This window comes from Copadichromis virginalis, linkage group LG23 (genome assembly GCF_057382275.1).
Source record: "Copadichromis virginalis isolate Kocher_CV1m ecotype Utaka linkage group LG23, C_Virginalis_male_GT1.1, whole genome shotgun sequence".
NCBI classification, from domain to species: Eukaryota; Metazoa; Chordata; class Actinopteri; order Cichliformes; family Cichlidae; genus Copadichromis; species Copadichromis virginalis.
In genome coordinates, this window is record NC_140639.1 from 37,375,806 (window position 1) to 37,396,900 (window position 21,095).

General features: G+C 44.7%; 2 protein-coding genes across 2 annotated transcripts in view; one reads left to right on the forward strand and one right to left on the reverse strand.

The window, feature by feature from the left end:
* LOC146681539 (ATP-binding cassette sub-family C member 4-like) overlaps positions 1-3,046 on the forward strand; it is a 13,945-nt gene extending 10,899 nt beyond the window's left edge. The window contains exons 15-18 of the mRNA XM_085449064.1: positions 1,194-1,366; positions 1,565-1,670; positions 2,082-2,216; positions 2,297-3,046. Of these exons, the coding sequence (XP_085305190.1) occupies positions 1,194-1,366; positions 1,565-1,670; positions 2,082-2,216; positions 2,297-2,386 (504 nt within the window). The 3' untranslated portion in view covers positions 2,387-3,046. The remainder of the gene's footprint in view (positions 1-1,193; positions 1,367-1,564; positions 1,671-2,081; positions 2,217-2,296) is intronic.
* Positions 3,046-21,095, reverse strand: part of LOC146681540 (ATP-binding cassette sub-family C member 4-like) — a 25,619-nt gene continuing 7,569 nt past the window's right edge. Inside the window, exons 7-26 of the mRNA XM_085448782.1 lie at positions 20,810-20,904; positions 20,469-20,555; positions 20,163-20,259; positions 19,300-19,521; positions 19,003-19,140; positions 18,505-18,542; positions 18,238-18,353; positions 18,003-18,149; positions 17,193-17,272; positions 16,948-17,098; positions 16,722-16,841; positions 16,076-16,186; positions 5,486-5,586; positions 4,939-5,130; positions 4,702-4,857; positions 4,347-4,436; positions 4,091-4,263; positions 3,878-3,983; positions 3,625-3,758; positions 3,046-3,456 (exon numbers count right to left, since the gene is read on the reverse strand). Of these exons, the coding sequence (XP_085304908.1) occupies positions 3,441-3,456; positions 3,625-3,758; positions 3,878-3,983; positions 4,091-4,263; positions 4,347-4,436; positions 4,702-4,857; positions 4,939-5,130; positions 5,486-5,586; positions 16,076-16,186; positions 16,722-16,841; positions 16,948-17,098; positions 17,193-17,272; positions 18,003-18,149; positions 18,238-18,353; positions 18,505-18,542; positions 19,003-19,140; positions 19,300-19,521; positions 20,163-20,259; positions 20,469-20,555; positions 20,810-20,904 (2,370 nt within the window). The 3' untranslated portion in view covers positions 3,046-3,440. The remainder of the gene's footprint in view (positions 3,457-3,624; positions 3,759-3,877; positions 3,984-4,090; positions 4,264-4,346; positions 4,437-4,701; positions 4,858-4,938; positions 5,131-5,485; positions 5,587-16,075; positions 16,187-16,721; positions 16,842-16,947; positions 17,099-17,192; positions 17,273-18,002; positions 18,150-18,237; positions 18,354-18,504; positions 18,543-19,002; positions 19,141-19,299; positions 19,522-20,162; positions 20,260-20,468; positions 20,556-20,809; positions 20,905-21,095) is intronic.

The following is a 21,095-nucleotide window of genomic DNA, read 5'->3' on the forward strand; positions in this document are numbered from 1 at the left end:
CAGATCTGAATGAAAGTGGGGAACGTCCATGTTGCAAGTAGAGCTTAACTTCTGTCTCGCTAGCTTGCCCTGCGCTCTTCCTTCTGACTATGCTGTCTGTGTTGAGCGCTCAGTGAATCTGCGTTCGACTGCTCCGCCTAGGGTCGACAGTGCAGCCTAGGCGGAGTAGTCGAACGCAGATTCACTGAGCGCTCCACACAGACAGCATCGTCAGAAGGAAAGTTGATAAAATAAATTACAAATGTTGTATTGTTCGATACATATGCGTACCGAACCGAAAGCACTGTATCGAACGGTTCAATATCGATACGAATATCGTTGCACCCCTAATCTCTACATCTGCTGCTGTCACAGTGTAACAATAACACCGCACTGTCTATCACAGTTCTCCACCTGCAGAGGAACCCAGCAGCTCTTATTGCACAAATACCTCTGAGGGTGATGTTACCCAGAGTAGCCCTTATGGCCTATGATGGGAAGGCAGTGAATGGCACAAATGTGCTAAAGCTGTGCTCTTAGCATCACGGGACATCTCTGTGGGTAACATTGTAGTCAAAACAGATGACTATGCAGTAATTATATTATGTTATAGTTTATATTAATCTTTGTTAGGATATTTAGATACTAACAGGTCTTATTCATGATTTTTATATGTAAGAAGAAGAACTTCAAATTTAATGCAGAGAAGCTAATATGTGAAGAATGGAGTCTCTCTTTTATACTGATTGCAGCATTCTGGATCAACTGAAGGCTTTTAGGCTTTTACAGCAATGCAGCCTAGAATAAATAAATACACCAACTAGCTTTCCAGCTTTACTTTGAGACAGGTTGCTTCTAATTTTACAGGTACTGCACAAATTAATAGAAAGAAAAGAAAGGCAGTCCTTAATGTAGATGCTAAGGAACATACCCTGATCAAACATGAGTCCTTGTGTTATTGGAGGTTGAGTCAGTGTCAGGTTAGACACACTATTTGTTTTTGAATCATTTGTCTTGATTGATAAATAAAGCTGGGTGTCATCTGCGTATCATATCATAGCAGTGCTTCTAATAATGTCTAAGGGAAGCATGTATGATTGGTCCCAGTACAGAACCCTGTGGAACTAACTGTAAAAAGACGACAGAGCAGGAATTATTTATAGAGGACACACACAGTGTAGTTAAAGCTGCTTTATTTTTTTTTATTCCTGCAGGTGCAGCTAAAGTCTGTGGTGGAAGAGCTCCCTGGAAAGTTGGAGACTGCCCTGGCTGAGTCGGGCTCCAACTTCAGTGTGGGCCAGAGGCAACTGGTGTGTCTGGCACGAGCTGTCCTGAGGAAGAACCGCATCCTCATCATTGATGAGGCCACAGCCAATGTGGACCCGAGGTACTGCAAGATGACGTTTGCCTACTGTGTATGAACAACATCTTGTTAGACAGAAGAATATCTTGTGTACTGCAGCATGATGGGATACAGAAACTACTCAGCTGATAACACTTACTTTGACACATCGGTGGTTGTTTGCTGATAGTAAATTTTATCTAAAGGTCACACTAACAGAAGCGTTTATTTCTGCGGCTGCAGGACCGATGAGCTGATCCAGAAAACCATACGAGATAAATTCAGGGAATGCACTGTGCTCACCATCGCTCATCGCCTCAACACCATCGTAGACAGCGACCGTATACTGGTGAGTCCTGAATCGTTGACACTGATGCCACTTAATTAGGTAAAACCTCTAATTAGGTAGTAGTTAAACAACTAATGCAAAGGTAAAAAGTAGAATGGCTTTTTGCTGAGAGCTGGATCCAAATAATCTGTCAATGCCAGGCCTTAGAAATGCATTAATGCTTAATGCATTCTGTATTTGACAAGATTGGTGGTGTCCAAACATACAAACTGTAACACAAGTGTGACTGTCACCTTTGGAGCAGCTTCTGCTTTCCCTGTATGTGGATGGAGTGTCGGGCTTTCTGGGTTTAGCAGCTTTTCTTTCATAGCCTGAAAAATGCCAGATTCAAGTCAAGAGGCTATTAGTTTTACTTTGAAACTCATACTTTGCTCTTACTTTTGTGCAATAATCAGAACTATTTGTTTCCAGGTTCTAGATGCGGGGAAGATCCATGCGTATGATGAGCCGTACACCCTGCTGCAGGATCCCACTAACATTTTTTATAAAATGGTGCAGCAGACGGGCAAACAGGAGGCAGCAGCTCTTCTAGAGGCAGCTAAAAAGGTCAGTTTGTTTTCGTTAAGTGTGAAGAACTTGAGTCAATCTCTTTTTGTAAACTGACATTTGTAAACTATGCGTTCCAGGCTTACGACAGCAGGAGCCGCCCCAGCCTGTCAAACGGACACGCAGTAACAGCAGACGGGAACTTGGTTATCTTTGAGACCGCTCTGTAAGCTCAGGGAGGCACTGAATTGCTGCTGCTCCTCCAGAAGATCCCTGGGCTGTAAAGCCCCTCCAGTCTCTGGTGAAAGCGCTGATCCGCTGCTGGTGGCGTAAGACGGGGTGGACGTGACCTGCACAGCATTGATTTGCTGGGCCTGATGTGGCCACACAGTGCAGCTGTTTCCTCAGACTGACTGCCCAGAAATCAGGGCTATGAGAACTGTTGATGTAGAGCACTACCTATTTATCTCTCACGTGTTAAATTGCTGCTCAGCATTCTGGTGCCTTGCACAAATAGCTTTTAAATGGCTACATAATCCTTAAAATCCCAAGTGCTTTAATTTACTGATGGAAGTAAATCACTTGTAGATCAAAGTGATATTATTGTTCAGGATTAGTAACGACCAAATTCTTACTCTGCAGAGATCTCTCTGTATTTTTTTCACATTTATCTCTTTAACTACATGTTTTAAAGACTTGGAAAAAAAGCGTCACAAGATTTCAGTGTTAAATATTTTGTTCCTTGTGTTGTTTAAATGCTGACTGAAGCATTTCCAGGGAGGAAAGTGAAATAGCAGTGTGAGCTGTCTGCTGAATGTTTAAGTTATTTCAACTTTGTACGCTTGTTTTGTCAAATATTACATAAAAGGCCCACACATCTCACATGGTAACATTTGTCTTGGTGTATTGTGTAGTTTTTGCTTTTTGGCAAATATTGCTACTAAGATATAATACTGAAATCAAATCTTTGGTCAAGTCAAGAAGACAAGGACTGTTACAAATTACATGAACTTTATGAAAATTCGTGTACAAAAAGTATAACGGTGGGGAATTCAAGGTCAAATTCTGAAGCTTACAGATCTTACAGAGTAGCTTGTTCACATGTGACAATGTAACCATAATTTATGATTTCAACATAACTTAAAAACAGACACAGATCAAATAAGATCAAAGCATAAAAAACATCAAACGCCCCAGTCGTTGCACACAGTTGGAGGCAGGAGGAGCTCGCGGTGCTCAGAGGTTGCTGCAAGAGTTCAGCTGATTCCAGTGTTTCACTCCACGTCACAGTTTAACTTCTCTGTTTGGGTGTGAGAGAGACTTGTTGGAAGTAGACCTCACCTGGTTGTAGCAGCCACAGAAAAGTCTAAATTATTTTGCTCAGGCTGCTGTCATAAGCTGGAAAGCATGGAAACTGTGTGGATGCAGATTTTTCAGCCATGTTTAAGGGGACTCTTTTTCACCTCACCTTCCTGCTGACTCCAGCAGAGCCGCTGCCTCAGCCTGGCCCATCTCTTGCACCATCTTGTAGAGAGCACCCTCCTTGTTTTGCAGTAGAGTGAAAGGACAGTCCAGCTCCTGGATGGTGCCACTGTCCAGCACCTTAGGCCAAGAGAAAACATACGGTGGTGTAACAGTTAACACAGGAACATTTTTTGCATATCTGTGTACTCTAACAGTATGAATTTATTAAAAAGCTACAGTCGGAATAGCTGAGTCACCAGTATACGGTCGCTGTCTATGATGGTGTTGAGGCGATGAGCGATGGTGAGCACAGTGCAGTCTCTGAACTTTTCCCGAATGGTTTTCTGGATCAGCTCATCTGTCCTGCAGTAACAACAAGAAAAACACTTTGAGAATCATGTGGGAAAAGTGTGTTGAGAAAGCTCCTGGATGTCTAGGAGCTCTCTGTACTGGTAATGTATCTGGAGGACCTTGGGTCAACGTTGGCCGTGGCTTCGTCGATGATGAGAATGCGATTCTTCCTCAGGACTGCTCTGGCCAGGCACAGCAGCTGCCTCTGGCCCATGCTGAAGTTGGAGCCTGACTCAGCCAGGACAGTCTCCAGCTTCCCAGGCAGCTCCTCCACCACAGACTTCATCTGTACCTGCAGTGAACATGGAGAGGAGAAACCTGTAGCTGGTCTGTGGGCAGTAACGACAAATCTGGGTGTGCTAATTAAATACTAGCCTCTTCCAGAGCTTTCCACAGGTCTTCATCAGTGTGCTGGTTGAAAGGGTCCAAGTTCTTCCTCACACTGTCAGTAAAGAGAACTGGGTCCTGGGGAGCAGAGGGGAGAGAAGTCAGGGAGAAAAATCAGTAGACTCTGCTACGTCATTAATTCTATGTACCGGATATGGATTTGGAAACGACACGCAGTATCGTATGACTTTGAAAATCTGTGTTTTGAGTTTAATTTACTGAAAATAAATGATATAGCAGTTTCAATTAATAGAAGAATAACAGAAATGGATAGCATTATTGTAACAGTGAGATTGTAACTACGTATTTCTTCAGGCAGTTGAAGTGTCATCTGATGTTGTACCTGAGGAATGATGGACATCTTCTGGCGCAGGTCATGTAGGCCAATCTCAGAGGTCACAATACCGTCGATGTAGATCTTTCCCTGGGGCTCTGCCAGGCGAAACAGAGCCGAGACCAGAGAGCTTTTCCCCGCTCCTGTTCTACCCACAATACCAACCTGACCCACAGGACACAAAACATCAACAGCTGATCATCACTCAGACCCCAACCAGCTGTTCTCCACAAACCGATGTGTCACCTTCTCTTTGGGTTGAAACGTGGCGTTGATGTCTTTGAGGACCGGTGGTCCATCCTTGCTATAAAAGAAGTTCACTCGATCAAAGGTTATCATTCCTTGGCTCGGCCAATCAGGGGGAGGACGCTTCTGAGTTTCTAAGGGTGCTTCACTCTTTAGCTCAGTGTACTCCACCACCCTCTCCACTGATGTCATCTGAAAAGCCAAGAGGTCTTTTTCAATTATGCTTTTTGTAGCCTATGTTAACGTTCATTCATAGGCATCAGGATGTTTTTATATTTTTTAAACCCCAAAACCGAAAATTCCAACTTTCCTACAAAGGGCTTTATAATTTGTACAGCATACTTTACTGTAAGTGCAGAAGTCAAGTGTCCAAAGTTTTTGTACAAATGAGGTATGATCAAAATTTGAGAGGATTAAGGGAAATGGAAACTTTGCTCCATGTAACTGTCCATTAAGTACATTTATCTTCACCCACCAACATCATTTTCATCAACATCATTCATTCAAAAAAAACTGGAAATACAAAATGTCATCACTCAGTTCTTACCATGTTCTCCACCTCTGCACTTTGTCTCACTGTCCACTGGAAATTTCCTATCAGTGTTACAGCATAGGTCAGCACAAGGCCCACCTCTCCAGCCTCCAGGCCTAATGGATCCAAAACATGAGAACATCAGAAATCAGAGGCTAGTTCAGGACTTTCTTCTGCATTAACTCACTGTGTGTGGTTAGGGTATTTAGCAAACTAAATGCAGTTAAATTAAACATTTAATTGTGTTTAGTTTGCTAAATACCCCAAGCCCATTAAGGGGCTGGTTGGTTTAAAAGTTGTGGAACTGTTTGGTTTTTCTTTCCTTTATTTTTAATAGTTTAAGTAAAGGTTTTAATAAACGTCCATTTATGGCAAATCTTATTAATCTACATTATATATTCTTGACCTGTTGCACAGATTCAATTCAATTCACATCAATTTGATTTATATAGCACCAAATCACAGCAACAATTGCCTCAAAGCACTTTATATTGTAAGGTAAAGACCCTACAATAATACAGAGGAAAACCCCAACAATCATGTGACCCCCCACGAGCAAATCCTTTGGCGACAGTGAGAAGGAAAAACTCCGTTTTTATAGGAAGAAACCTCTGGCAAAACCAGGTCAGGAAGAGGCAGCCATCTGCCATGACTGACTGTGGGTGCAGGGAATAAGACGGGACAAAGACACACCCTGGAACAGAGCCAGAGATGAACAATAACTAATGAATAAATGCTGAGTGGTGTATACGCACATAAAGAGTGAAGAAAAAGACTCATCATGGGAAGCCCCCAGCAGCCTAGAGCTATTGCAACATGACTAAGGGAAAATTCAGGGTCAACTCATCCATCCCTAAATATATGCTTTATAAAAAAAAAAGTCTTAAAAGTAGAGTTTGTCTGTCTCCTGAATCAGGGCTCTAGAGTGCGACCAATTTGGTCGCAAATGCGACCAAAATTTTCAGTGGTGCCACTAAAAAAAAAAAAAAAAAAGAAAAATTGGTTGCACCTGTGCGACGAACTGTTCGGGTAGCAAAAAAAAAAAAAAAAAAAAATCTGCAACCTTCCCTGTGGTCAACAACAGACACACATTTTGCCCTATCGTGGTGTTATGCCCCCAGAAATGTGTTCTTTGTGTTCTCTTTATCTCGCTATCGTAGCTTAGAGCGGTGTGTGTATTTTCGTAACCATGACAACACGAGAGCAGTTTACGCTGAGAGTCAGAAAGTGAATCTACTGTGTGACTCGGGATATTAGCGTGTGGGCTCATTCAACCGCCGTTACAGGATTAATCCTTTTCTCTTCGCTAAGGCATAGTCTGTGAGTATAATTCATTTTGTACAATTAAGCGGTGAAGCGTTTTGAACCGTTGTCTGTTATTCGGTTAACTTTATTGTGTCTCATATAAGCTATGCGGCTAGGCTGTCAAGCTGTGATAATTAGCCAGATGCTTTGAGCTTATTGCATCTATAATACATTTCATATATTTCATTGTATTGTGTTTACAGTATATTTCATTGTATTGTGTTTACAGTATATTTCATTGTATTGTGTTTACAGTTTCACAAAAAGTGCCCAGTAAAAACTTCTGGAATCCAATCGTCTGAGTCCTGGAGATTTTCTTGGGAGTGTTTAAGCTGAATGGAAACTTAGCCCATTACAGTGAAAAGACTGCAACGCAGCTAATAGGGATACGAGGATCGCCGCTGTACGGAGCTACCCATTATCGAGAGATAAGCAGCCTCCAATATAGCCTCGGAAAACTTCGCCGCAGCCGACATCTCCCGATACTGGAGACCCAACGACACGCAATGTCACAACGTAGCAATGCTGACAAAGGAAATGGAGACAACCAGTCAGAGTGTGTGCGCTCAAGGAGCAGTCGCTCATCTGGTACATCGTCTGGCTCAAAAATCAGCATAGCCATTGCCATGGCAAAAGCAAAGGCTGAAGCCGCGCAAGCTAGAGCGGCACATTCAAAAAGAGAAATCGAGCTTAAAGTGGAGCAAGCACGTATTCAAGCCAGCCTCGACGCACTAATCGATGAAAAAGAAAGGGATGCCGCCGTTGCTGAGGCGAACTCCCTAGTAGCTGGTCTGCAGGATATGGGTCTCGAAGTACGCAGCGAAGTTAACAGCCTGGTCCACCAGTCTGTCAAAGACCAGCGCGTAGCCGCCTTTGTCTCCGAACAGGCCAGCCTGAGCGCCAAGGGTCTATCGGCTACAGAAAATAACCTTCCCCCTTCTCAGCCAGTCACTCACCCGCATAACGCGGCTCAGACCCAAGCTGCCGCTCCTGCTGCTATTACGCCACACCAAGCTCTTCAGGGCCCCTGGAGAAGCGACGCACCAACACGACAGAGCTCCAAGTCACCCTTCTACCCCCCTCCAACTCCACTCCTACAGCAGAACCCCAAACGAGATTCTACGTTTCCCACGCATCAGCCCATCCACGGGACACTCTACGGAGGTGATTACGACCATTCTACAACCACTGACCTCATCAAATATCTCGCTCGTAACCACTTGGTGACTTCAGGTCTCACCGCATATGACGACCAGCCAATAAACTATTGGGCCTGGAAAACATCATTCCAGAACGCCATTGCCAATCTAGACCTGTCTGCTGCAGAAGAACTCGACCTCCTAACCAGACACCTGGGAAAGGAGTCAACAGAGCAGGTAAGAAGAATAAAAACGGTCAACATCAGGAATCCAACTATTGGACTGTGCTCAGCATGGGGGCGCCTCGACGAACTATATGGCTCCCCAGAAGCCGTCGAACAAGCTCTGTTCAGCAAACTAGAAAGCTTCCCAAAGCTCACGACAAAAGATCCACGGAGACTCCGGGATCTAGCCGACCTGTTGTCAGAGCTACAAGCCGCTAAAGAAGATGGCTACCTCGCGGGCATGTCGTACTTGGATACCTCCAGAGGAATTAAGCCCATCATCGAGAAACTTCCATACAGCATACAAGAAAAGTGGCTATACCACGGGACGAGATACAAACAAGAACATTTCGTCAGCTTCCCACCTTTCTCCGTGTTGGTGAACTTCATCCGCACCGAGGCGAAAGCACGTACGGACCCAAGTTTCAACCTCTTCACGCCAAGCCCCCCAAACGAGAGAATGAATAAATGGGAGAGGCCCACGAAGACGTCCGTTCACACCCACAAAACACAAGTCTCAGGCACTGCCAAGTTCGAGTCTAAGGAAAGCAGGGAACGTATTGACCCGAATAAACATTGCCCCCTGCACAAAAAACCCCATCCTCTGAGGAAATGCAGAGGTTTCCGCGAGAAGAGCTTAGATGATCGCAAACAGCTTCTGAAAGAACACTACGTCTGCTTTCGCTGTTGCTCGTCAACAGAACACTTTGCAAAGAACTGCACAGCCAAGATAACATGCACCGAGTGTGGTAGCGCTGCCCACGTGACAGCCCTCCACCCTCACCCACCTACCTGGAAATCTAAATCGTTCCCCTCCATCTCAGAGGATAGCGGGGAGGAGGACAAAGCTGATAACCAGGAGGTCAACGCAACGTGCACACAGGTATGTGGGGAAGGTCTGAGTGCTAGAGCGTGTGCTAAGATCTGTCTCGTCAGGGTGTTCCCAAACGGACGAAGAGAGGAAGCCAAGAGAATGTACGCTATATTGGATGAGCAGAGTAATCGCTCCCTCGCGCGGTCAGAGTTCTTCGAAGCCTTCAAGATCTCCGGGCGCTCGTACTCATACACACTAAAGACCTGCGCGGGACGTACGGAGACATCAGGAAGGAGAGCCAGCGGCTACACCGTAGAGCCGTTGGACGAGAAACTGAGTATCTCTCTGCCTACACTCCTCGAGTGTAACCAAATTCCCAACATCCGCGCGGAGATTCCCACCCCCGGTGTGGCCTATCATCATACCCACCTAAAACGCATCGCTGACAAGATACCACCTCCGGACCCAGACGCCAGCATTCTTCTCTTACTGGGCAGAGATATCTTACGGGTCCACAAGGTCCGAGAGCAAATAAGCGGCCCAGGAGATGCTCCCTTCGCCCAAAGGCTTGACCTGGGATGGGTCATCGTCGGAGACGTGTGCCTCGGAGGTGAGAAGCTACAAAACAGCCGTTCTAGGGAACGGTCGTACAAGCCATCTCCAGCCATGTAACAACCAGATGAAAGTAACAGAGGTGTTTGAACAAGCACGTGACTATCAACAACATCCAGCGCGAACCCCGACGACGCTAATCGGAGACAATTTGGGGCAAACCGTCTTCGCTCGCACTCCCAACGACCACAAACTTGCTCCATCCAGGGAAGATTTGGAGTTTCTAAGGATAATGGAAGCCGAGTGTTGCCAAGACAGCTCCAACAGTTGGGTCGCACCTTTGCCGTTTAGGTCACCGAGGCAGCGACTCCCTAACAACAGGAAACAGGCTCTCGAACGCCTCGTCTCACTTCGGCGCTCACTGGAAAAACGACCACGGATGAAAGCCGACTTCCTAGAGTTTATGGAGAAGACGCTCAAGAAGGCGCACGCAGAAGCTGCCCCTCCCTTGCAACCCGGTCAGGAGCGTTGGTACTTGCCCCTGTTCGGCGTGTACCACCCCCGGAAGCCGGACAAGATCCGCGTGGTCTTCGACAGCAGTGCATCCTATGAGGGAGTATCGCTCAACGATGTCTTACTCAGTGGTCCCGATCTTAATAACAGCCTACTAGGTGTTCTTATGAGGTTTAGGAAGGAACAGGTTGCGATCACCGCCGACATCGAGCACATGTTCCACTGCTTCATCGTGAAAGAAGACCACCGGGATTTTCTCCGCTTCCTGTGGTATAGAGACAATGACCCTACCTCTGACGTCGTGGATTACAGGATGCGGGTGCATCTCTTTGGTAACAGCCCCTCGCCTGCCGTCGCAGTGTATTGCCTGCGGCGGGCGGCTAAGGCAGCAGAGGCCGACTACGGCAGCGATGCTAGGAGATTCGTCGACCGCGATTTCTACGTCGACGATGCCTTAAAGTCTTTCAGTACAGAGGAAGAAGGCATCGCAGTTCTCCAGCGAGCGCAGAAGATGCTCGCGGCTTCCAACCTCAGGCTGCACAAGGTTGCATCAAATTGTTCCGCGGTCATCAGAGCATTCCCCTCCCAGGATCGCTCTCAGGATTTCAATGGCCTGGATCTCTCCATCGATGATCTGCCTATCCAGCGTAGCCTGGGACTGTTCTGGAACATGCGCACGGACACTTTCACGTTCCAGATCGAGATCGATCAGAAGCCGTTCACCCGCAGAGGGGTACTCTCGACCGTGAACAGTCTATACGACCCCCTAGGGTTTCTAGCACCCATCACAGTTGATGGAAGACGGATCCTAAGAGAACTCACCTTGCAAGCGGAAGATTGGGACGCACCCCTTCCCAAAGACATGGAGACCGAGTGGACTAGATGGAAACAGTCTCTTCAAGACCTGGAGGGGCTCCAAATACCACGGCCTTATACGTCCCTCTCCACCACAGGAGCCCTAAGGAGAGAACTCTGCGTCTTTGCCGACGCATCCGTCAGAGCAATAGCGGCCGTAGCCTACATCAGGGTAACTGGCAAGCAGGGACAAACTGAGATTGGGTTTGTCTTTGGGAAATCGAAGTTGGCTCCCCAACCTAGCCTAACTGTCCCTAGACTTGAACTTTGTGCTGCTGTGCTCGCCGTCGAGATCGCCGAGATGATAGTCGCAGAGATGGACACAACGTATGACAACATCACCTACTACACAGACAGTAAGGTCGTACTGGGATACATCCATAACCAGTCAAGGAGATTTTATGTCTACGTACACAATAGGGTCCAACGTATCCTTCAGTCACCCTGTCCCGGCCAGTGGAAGTACGTTCCAACGCATCTTAACCCAGCTGACGTTGGGTCAAGAGCCGTAGCATCAGCCCTGCTCAGCAGTACACCATGGCTCAAAGGACCAGCCTTTCTTTGCGATGCATCAGGGCATCCATCCGAGCTTCAAGAGACGTACAATCTTGTCGACCCCGACATCGATGCCGAAGTGCGTCCACAGGTGACAACGAAACTCACCCATGTTGCTAAAGGCGTGGTACGCCCTCAACGCTTTGAACGCTTCTCCAAGTTCAGCACACTCCATGCAGCCATCGCACATTTGATCCACGTAGCTAGCTCCTTCGCTCGCTCGACGCAGGGCGAATGTCGAGGCTGGCACATCTGTCGTCCTACAGAAGAGGAGCTGCTGAAAGCCAAAGTGTGCATCGTAAAGAGTGTCCAGGGTGAGTGCTACGCGGAAGAGCTCAAGTGTATCGGTTCTGGAGTCGACATACCATCTTCCAGCAGCTTGTGGAGATTGCATCCCATTATGGACCAGGATCCACTACTCAGGGTAGGAGGTCGGATCGAGCAGTCAGGCTTAGGCATGAACGAGACTCATCCCATCATCATTCCTGGCCGGCATCACCTCGCAACTCTGCTTGTGTCCCACTATCACGAAGCAGTAAAACACCAGGGGAGACATCTTACTGAAGGTGCCGTTCGGGCCGCAGGTTTTTGGCTCGTGGGAGCCAAACGCTGTATCAGCAGTCTGCTCTACGGATGCATCACTTGTAAGAAGCTGCGAGGGAAGGCCGAACATCAACGGATGGCAGCCCTGCCGGCAGAACGGTTACAAGTAGCACCTCCCTTCACCTACATAGGTGTCGATGTCTTTGGACCGTGGGGCATCGTTTCACGCCGCACAAGAGGAGGAGTTTCGAACTCCAAGCGATGGGCGGTGATGTTCTCGTGTATGTGTTCCAGGGCAGTGCACATTGAGGTGATCGAAGCCATGAGTGCCAGCAGCTTTATTAACGCCTTGAGGAGATTATTTGCGGTCAGGGGCCCCGCGAAGCAGATACGCTCGGACTGTGGAACTAACTTCGTCGGCGCTTCCCGTGAGCTGGGGATGGACAAGGAAAACTCAGGGTTCGACAGGGTGGAGAAGTACCTCAGTAAACAGAGCTGCACCTGGGTGTTTAACCCACCCCATGCATCCCATATGGGTGGCGCATGGGAGAGGATGATCGGCATTGCCCGCCGTATCTTGGACTGCATGCTGCTTGAACAGAGAAAGTCTCGCCTGACGCACGAGGTTCTGACCACGCTTATGGCCGAGGTAGCAGCAATTATGAACGCAAGGCCGATCATTCCAGTGTCATCCGACCCCGAGTCGCCCTGCATCCTCACACCAGCCATGCTCCTGACTCTCAAAACAGGCTCCGCGCCTCCTTTGCCGTCAGGCAAGTTCGAGGAAGCAGATCTCTTCAGGGAGGAGTGGAAACAAGTTCAGGGCCTGGCAGACATGTTTTGGAACAGATGGAGGCGTGAATACCTCAAAACACTGCAACTTCGACACAAGTGGCAAGGGAAACAGCCGAATCTTCAAGAAGGGGACGTAGTTCTCTTAAAGGATGATCGGGCAGAGAGAAATGAGTGGCCCATGGGCATCATCACGAAAGCCTTTCCAGGGAAGGACGGTCTGGTCCGGAGAGTCGAAGTGGAGGTCGTTAAAGATGGAAATAGAAGAGGATTCTCTCGTCCCATTACAGAAGTAGTTCTGCTTCTTTCTCCAAAGTCTGACTCTGCCAATTGATGTGGGCTCTTAAAGACCCCAAGCGGGGAGTGTTATGCCCCCAGAAATGTGTTCTTTATGTTCTCTTTATCTCGCTATCGTAGCTTAGAGCGGTGTGTGTATTTTCGTAACCATGACAACACGAGAGCAGTTTACGCTGAGAGTCAGAAAGTGAATCTACTGTGTGACTCGGGATATTAGCGTGTGGGCTCATTCAACCGCCGTTACAGGATTAATCCTTTTCTCTTCGCTAAGGCATAGTCTGTGAGTATAATTCATTTTGTACAATTAAGCGGTGAAGCGTTTTGAACCGTTGTCTGTTATTCGGTTAACTTTATTGTGTCTCATGTAAGCTATGCGGCTAGGCTGTCAAGCTGTGATAATTAGCCAGATGCTTTGAGCTTATTGCATCTATAATACATTTCATATATTTCATTGTATTGTGTTTACAGTATATTTCATTGTATTGTGTTTACAGTATATTTCATTGTATTGTGTTTACAGTTTCACAAAAAGTGCCCAGTAAAAACTTCTGGAATCCAATCGTCTGAGTCCTGGAGATTTTCTTGGGAGTGTTTAAGCTGAATGGAAACTTAGCCCATTACACGTGGACTAAACCAATCAGAGATAGTAAGGGGCGGGACCTCTCTGATTGGCCGTGGTCCAGTTGAAAGTGCAGGTGGAAGTGGGAGGTGAGTAGCTTGAATAAAGCGATATCAATTCATTAAATCCTGAATCGACTTTTAAATATAACTGTGTTTTGCCAGAAACGCCAGATTCTCAGATTAAAGCTCACAAAACCATTTCAACAACAACCAAACAGCAAATGAGAGCAGGTACAGGGATTCCACACAAAGACGTAAACACAGAGGACCGACGCATCAGAATCAACTTTGTCTTTCTCGGCTTTCTCACCCGACGGCCCGTAGACGGACACTCTGTCGGAGCTTAGCGGTTCTGATGCGTCCGGTCCGCACTGTGTTTACGTCTTTTTGCGCTGATTCTGAGCTGCAGGTTTTGTCTCTCTCCAACCAAAATTCACCGAGCAAGCAGCAAAAGAAGCAGCAAACTGCGCTTCACATTTGATCAATGTCGTCATGAATTTTGCTGTTTTGCTTCCACGACTATTAAAAAAAAAAAAAAAAAAAAAAAAAAAAAAAAAAATCACACTTCATGCACAGCTAGCTCTCTCTCTCTATCTCTCTCTGTACTTCAAGAACAGTTTCCCGTCTCCAATCTCTGTTTTCTGTATTATTCATTCACTTATTACCCACCAGTCTACCGTTGTTTACAGCGCTGTGGCTGCTGTCTTTTTCTTTTCTTTTTTTCACTTAAATGACCTCAGACAAGAAAGCCTATTTTTTCTGTTGTTCAATACTGATGAAATTTAAACTTTATATGCAGAACATTGTAGAATATTTTTAAGGTTATCTGCTATAAAAAGCCAGACCAGGAAAATCTGTGTTTTATTCTCAGTTACTTTCACACAAAGGCCTCTGCTGTGATGTTCACAATTCTGATGAAGTCAGTACTGATAAATGATCAGAATTATAATATTTCTGACTGTCTGAGGCTAAAAGTTGAATCGAATCGGGACTTTGAAAACCGGAATCGAATGGATTATAGAAATCAGTGATGATACCCAGCCCTAGTGAGCAGCCTAGGCACGACAGACGTGGATGTAGCTGTAATAGGAAAAGAACTATTGCTAACTTTTCCTGTTAAGTTAAGGCCTGATCCTTCTGAAATTCATAGCCAGTGCTCTGACACGGTGTCATCAATCTTTGAATGCTGAAAAAGCACAGTGTATCCAGAAAAACACATTATATTATATTATATAAATTATTATAAAATTTGTGTGCGCCCAACTTTTGTGCCGGTACGCCTAACTTTTTAAAGTTAGGAGTACGCCCATGGCAAAAAGTTAGTCTAGAGCCCTGTCCTGAATACAAACTCCACAAAAGAGGGGCCTGAATACTGAAGGCTCGGCCCCCCATTCTACTTTTAAATACTCTAGGAACCACAAACAAGCTTGCAGTCTGAGAGCGAAGTGCTCTAATGGGTTGATAGGGTACTATTAGGTCTTTAAGATGAGATGGGGCCTGATTATTCCAGACCTTGTATGTTAAATTCGATTCCGGATTTAACAGGGATGCAATGAGGAAAAACCAGTGTCGGTGAAATGTGCTCTCTTGGTCTGGTCCCTGTCAGTATCTTTGCTGCAGCATTGCGGACCATCTCAAGGCTTTTTAGGACGTTTTTAGGAGATCCTGATAATAAGGAATTGTAGTCCAGCCTAGAAGTAAGTTTTTCAGCATCACTTAAACGGAATGTTTTTAATTTGAACCAGATTCCGCAAATGGAAGTCCAACACGTTTGTTTACCATATATGCACTGAATGATATATCCTGGTCAAAAATGACTCCAAAATTCCTCAGTGTTACTGGAGGGTTAGATTTTTATAGGTGAGTACAATAACCCCAGTTTTATCTGAATTTAGAAGCAGAAAAGTAGACGTTATCCAAGTCTTTGTCTTTAAGACATTTCTGTATTTTAACAAATTGGTGTGTGTTATCTGGCTTAATAGATATATAAAGCTGGGTGTCATCTGCATAGAAGTGAAAATGTATGCTATGTCTTCTGATGATACTGCCTAAGGGAAGCATGTATAATATAAACAGAATTGGTCCTAGCACCGAACCCTGTGGAACTCCATAACTAACCTTAGTGTGTGAAGAGGACTCTCCATTTACATGTACAAATTAGAGTCTGATAGATTGATATTCAAAACATTGTACAGTACCTTTAATACCTACAGCATACATAATCGCTGTAATAAAATAAATCAAGGATTTTTTCCTTCCCACTGTCGCCAAGTGCTTGCTCTAAGAGGGTCCTCTGATGGTTGGGGTTTTCTTTGTATCGTTACAGACTCTTTACCTTACAATATAAGGCACCTGTTGTGAGACAGTTTGTCTGCATGGTGCTTTAGTTCCTCACCATGTCTGAGTAAGACGCAGCCAAATGCTGTGAGAGTGATGAATATGGAGCAAATGCTGTCAAGGCGTAGTGCAAACCAGCGGGAGGTCATCAGGAACAAAAACCACGCCTCTGCAACGAGACGAAAAAATGCATTTCATTATAAAGAAGATGACCAGGTTAATCTTTTGAGCAGGTTCACTTTACAAGACATTTCATGAGACCCAAATATCTCACACATGTAATTTATTATAAAGCGATTTGTACAATATAAAGCACCTTGAGGTGACTGTTGTCATATAAATAAAACTGAATTAAAGTCTTCCAGGCTTCTTCGCTATCATTATTCCACTATCATTACTGATTTACAACATTTTTAACTATTTTTCAGCTGGAGACGCATAGCTTATCTTCCCAAGGCCTCTTAGGAGAGATAGTTGAGCAAATGATCAACTTTGAATTGACCTGTGATAACCTTTCTTAAGAGGGAAAATGCCTTTACAAATATGCTCCCAGAAGGTATTCATTGACAGACTGAGAGCAAATTATCCAGAATTCCAGTTCTACTTGGAAGTATGAGTAGTTTTCTTTATCGCTTGAAATTCCTTTAAAATCAGCTAGAAAATCTCAGTTTTAACCATCCATAAAGAGTTCATAAAGAGTAAACCTGAATGCAGGTCCTGATGGGCATCAAATGCCTTCTTTAACCTCTCCTCAGCCTTGAGGGCTCTGATGGTGGAAAGACCCTGAAGAGACAAGGACAGGTGGGAGAAGACTGGACTCCGCGCTGTAGGAAAAGATTAGCTGTGAGAAACTGTTAAACAGCCAGCGTCATTGAACCTACAGTTTAAAATGATGAGTTTATGATAGGATCGTAATAAAAATAAGCGCACTTGTTGACTCGAGACGTTTGACATCACGTGAGGTACGGAGGTAAAAGCTTCTCAAGTACAGAAAGATTATTAGGAGAGGAACAACAGGGATGAGGATGAGAGGGATGACTGAGGCTGCCACCGCGATAACGCCAGCATTCTGTAAAAACAACTAAAACAACATCGCATAATCAGAAATACTCAAATTACTGAAGGATCCTTTTAAGTGAGTCTTGTGTGTATATAGCACATATAGTAGTCTTCACTTGATAGAAGTCCACAAAAGTGATAGGTAGCATGGAGTCCATTTGGCTGACATCTTTGGAAAATCTGTTGAGTATTCGACCTGAAACAAGGGAAAAGGAACAGAAACATTATATAAAGAGAAGACTATAAATCATTCAGTCAGTAAAAGCAAAGATATGTCAGCCCTGCACCCAGCACCATTATCATGTTAAGGATGTAGGCAAGTGTAATTTTTGTCCTTTTTCTTAGTGTGTACTGTATGCTCTAGTGGGCTAATGCTAGCAAGACGCTAACATTGAAGCTACCTGGACAATCCAAAATCAGTGGGTGATATCACTACGTCCATCTTTATGCTGTCTATGTTCTGAACATGAAGCTTTACACCATACAAATCAATGCTTTCACCATTCATTGAAACGTTGCCTCATGACAAGCACCTCGGTGAAAGTGGGGAGGAAAATCCCCATTCCTCCCTGAGCCTGGTTTTACCAGGAATCTCTTCCTGTTAAAAGAGAGTTTTTCCCTCCCAAAGCACCTTTATGTGGCTGTTCTAACTTGGAGTGCCAAGTATGAATAAAACTGGATTGAACTGAACTTAATAGACCTTTTTTTAGAGGTTTAAGGCCAATGTCATCTTGGAGAACTCAGACAACACTGGAATATGTCAGGGATGTGTTTTGACTCCAGTTCTCTTCCTGGTAGAAATAGACTGGGTTATTTGTAAAACTATAGGCAAAACTCCCAATCGGTCAAAGGCATAAGGCAGGATATACCCTGATGTAATTCAACGCTTTTTCTTAAATTTAAAATAAATTCTGTGTAGGCCTCACCTATGGGGTTGACATCAAAGAAGGTAACCGGGGTGTGGAGAACAGCACTAAACATGCTGTTGTGCAGAGTCTGAGCTGATCTCACCAGCCCGTGAAATATCACCAAACTCCTGGCAAAACCAAAGACCACAGCTGCTGCTGTCAAACCTAAAAGTAAACACAGCAGGACTATATTAGATATTAGACCTGAAGACTCTAACAAGAACTATAGGTATTACTATAACTATAGGCTTACCTGAATAAATACCGAGGTAAAAAGTGAGATCAAACTTTCGAAATGAGCTAGTAACATCCATTCCACTGTCCACGCTAACAGCAGTGGCTGTGCTGTTAGAAAACTCCTCCCCTGCCCTGTCAGATGACAAGACAATTCAATCAGGTACACACGAAATGATAACTGATCTAATTTCATTTAAAAAAAACTGTCAAATGAACAGTATAAAGTTAAGCTATTGCATACTGTATTTGCCATTAAAAATATCCACATTGGTAAAGTTCTTACCAATATACCAGCCACCAGTCCTGCAGGATATATGCAACCTGTTGAAACGGACCTCTCTTTAGATCAATTTTTGAAACACAGCATGAGGAAACCAAGTTGCATGAAATGTGTGGGAGGGTGGGAAGGTTAAGTCAGGTTAGAGCAGGGGTAGGCAATCTCAGTCCACGAGGGCCGGTGTCCCTGCAGGTTTGAGATGTGTCCTCAAACCAACACAGCTGATTTAAATGGCTAAATTAGCTTCTCAACATGTCCTGAAGTTCTCCAGAGGCCTGGTAACGAAATAATCATGTGATTCAGGTGATTACCCAAGGTGAGATCTAAAACCTGCAGGGACACCGACCCTCGTGGACTGAGATTGCCCACCCCTGGGTTAGAGTCACTGTGACATTTCCACATGATTGTACAGTGAGGGATTTAATACTGATAACAGTTAATACAGACAGGTAACACCTGGAGACAGAAAGAGTGCAGGAAGGGTGTTGAAGGGTCGGGGCTTACCTCAGCTATTATGCTGAGCAGTATTATGACCATTAACACCAAAGTGTTACAGCCTGCTGTGAAGTACTTAAGGTAAACATGGCCGCTAACATTTCCTTCAGCTCGAGTTTCTTCTGTAATAGTTTGAGCAACTTCAACCTGCAAAACAATAAAATAAGTTTAGTGATAATAGACTTGCAGGTCTATTTTAACCCAAACTATTCATTTCTACCTCTGTCCATCCTTGTAATTAGGTGACTACAAAATGCTGCCATTTATGTGGGGACTCTTAATCTAATCTTTTGGAAATATACCTACATGAAGCTGATCAGTGCAGCTGCTGTCTGGTAGCAGGAGGCTGCTGGAAGAACAGTGTGACCCATGTGAGCAAATCGTCCACTGGCTGCGTAAAGACAATTTGTCTGGGTCAACCGAACATGACCCAACTGAATGTGCCTCCACATCACTTCTCAGCAGGGACACAATATCCAGGCCAGAGGTCTGCAGCTCACTGTAGGTTCCCTGGACCATGACATGACCCTGGAGAAACAAATAATGAAAATGAGCAACAATGTGTTTTTCAGTACTTAATAACAAAAAAGTCAAAAAGGCTCATCTGAAGGAACGCCTTCCTTCGGAGAAAATCATTTCTATGAATTTGGAAAATTGGAAAACCACCATTAAAAATCAGTTGTGAAGCTCCTTCTACAAAATGCAGAACCTGTGAGTAAAGGGGAACACATTACAAAGGGGATCAAGGAGATTTAATTGGAACTGTACACAAAGCCGCATTGCCTGTTTATCCCTGACACTTTTCAGCTCGTCACCTAAGCTAACCTAAACCTAAACCTCCCAACATCACTCTACATAATGCTGGATCTCTTTCATCCAGCTGAAGCGTTTTTTGACAAACTGAATTAGATTTTTCATCTGAATGAATATGTTTCCTTAACTTCTGTAACTGAGTAGTTTTGTATTAACACATCTGGTCCAGAGACTTTGTGTTGTAAGTTAAAAAATTAATAACAATTTGGAAACGGAAATCTCACCTGACGACTGGAGATCAACGTGTGCTGGAGCTCACTCTCAGAGATTACACACCTCAGAGTAACAAACTATAACTGGTGAATGCAAACATGTTTATCCCCTGCCTACTTAAACCAGCATAAAGGGGGACAAACCTCCTTGAGGACCAGGATCTGGTCAGCCGTCCTCAGATGCTGGAGCTGGTGTGTGATGAGGATACGACACTTGTTCTTCAGCAGGCCACAGATACACCTGATTTTGATAAATAAGAGGGGGTTTCTGCACGTTTGTGACTGTTGCTTTGAAATAGTTCCATATAAATAAAACTGAACTGAATGGAATTAAAACAGTTCACATGAACTTCAATCATGCAGTGTGTACTGTCGAGCATGAGCACGATTCTCGACACCATTATTAATCAGGGTATACAGATAATTAGCACCGAACTCTTTATTACTCACTGCTCAAAAAGATGTTTTCCAACTTCTGCATCCACAGCACTTAAAGGGTCATCCAGGAGGTAGATGTCTGCATCCTGATATACAGCCCTGAAAACAAGGACACACAGTGGGGGAATCTTATTTGTCAGGAAAAAGACTGAACTTTCACATAAACTATAGCAAATGTAACAGCACAAGTGTGTGCATGCAGGGTAAAAATACATGCACCCCAACATCTAGCTACTTGTTGCCTCTAGTTTAGGTTCCTTAGAAACTCAGACTAACATTTGAATGCGTCACGGTGATACAATACGTGTAAGTTTTCTTCTAGGTAGCGTTCTTACTACATGATGTCCATGTACCTTGCCAGGTTGACACGAGCTTTCTGTCCCCCACTGAGTGTGGCCCCTCTGTCCCCGATCAGTGTCAGATCTCCATCTGGGAACAGCTGCAGGTCCTGAATTTGAAACAATGGAGGCGTAACTTGCCTACAATCATCAAGGGCATGAATGTCATGATAATTTTGAGTTTTTAATGATTTATTTGAATTGTTCTTTTTCCAGAATGAAACGATTGTACAGAAAAAAGGCCCTGCTCCAAAGTCGACACCTTCAAGCTTGATTGAAATTTGCCGTTCCCCCACATGGA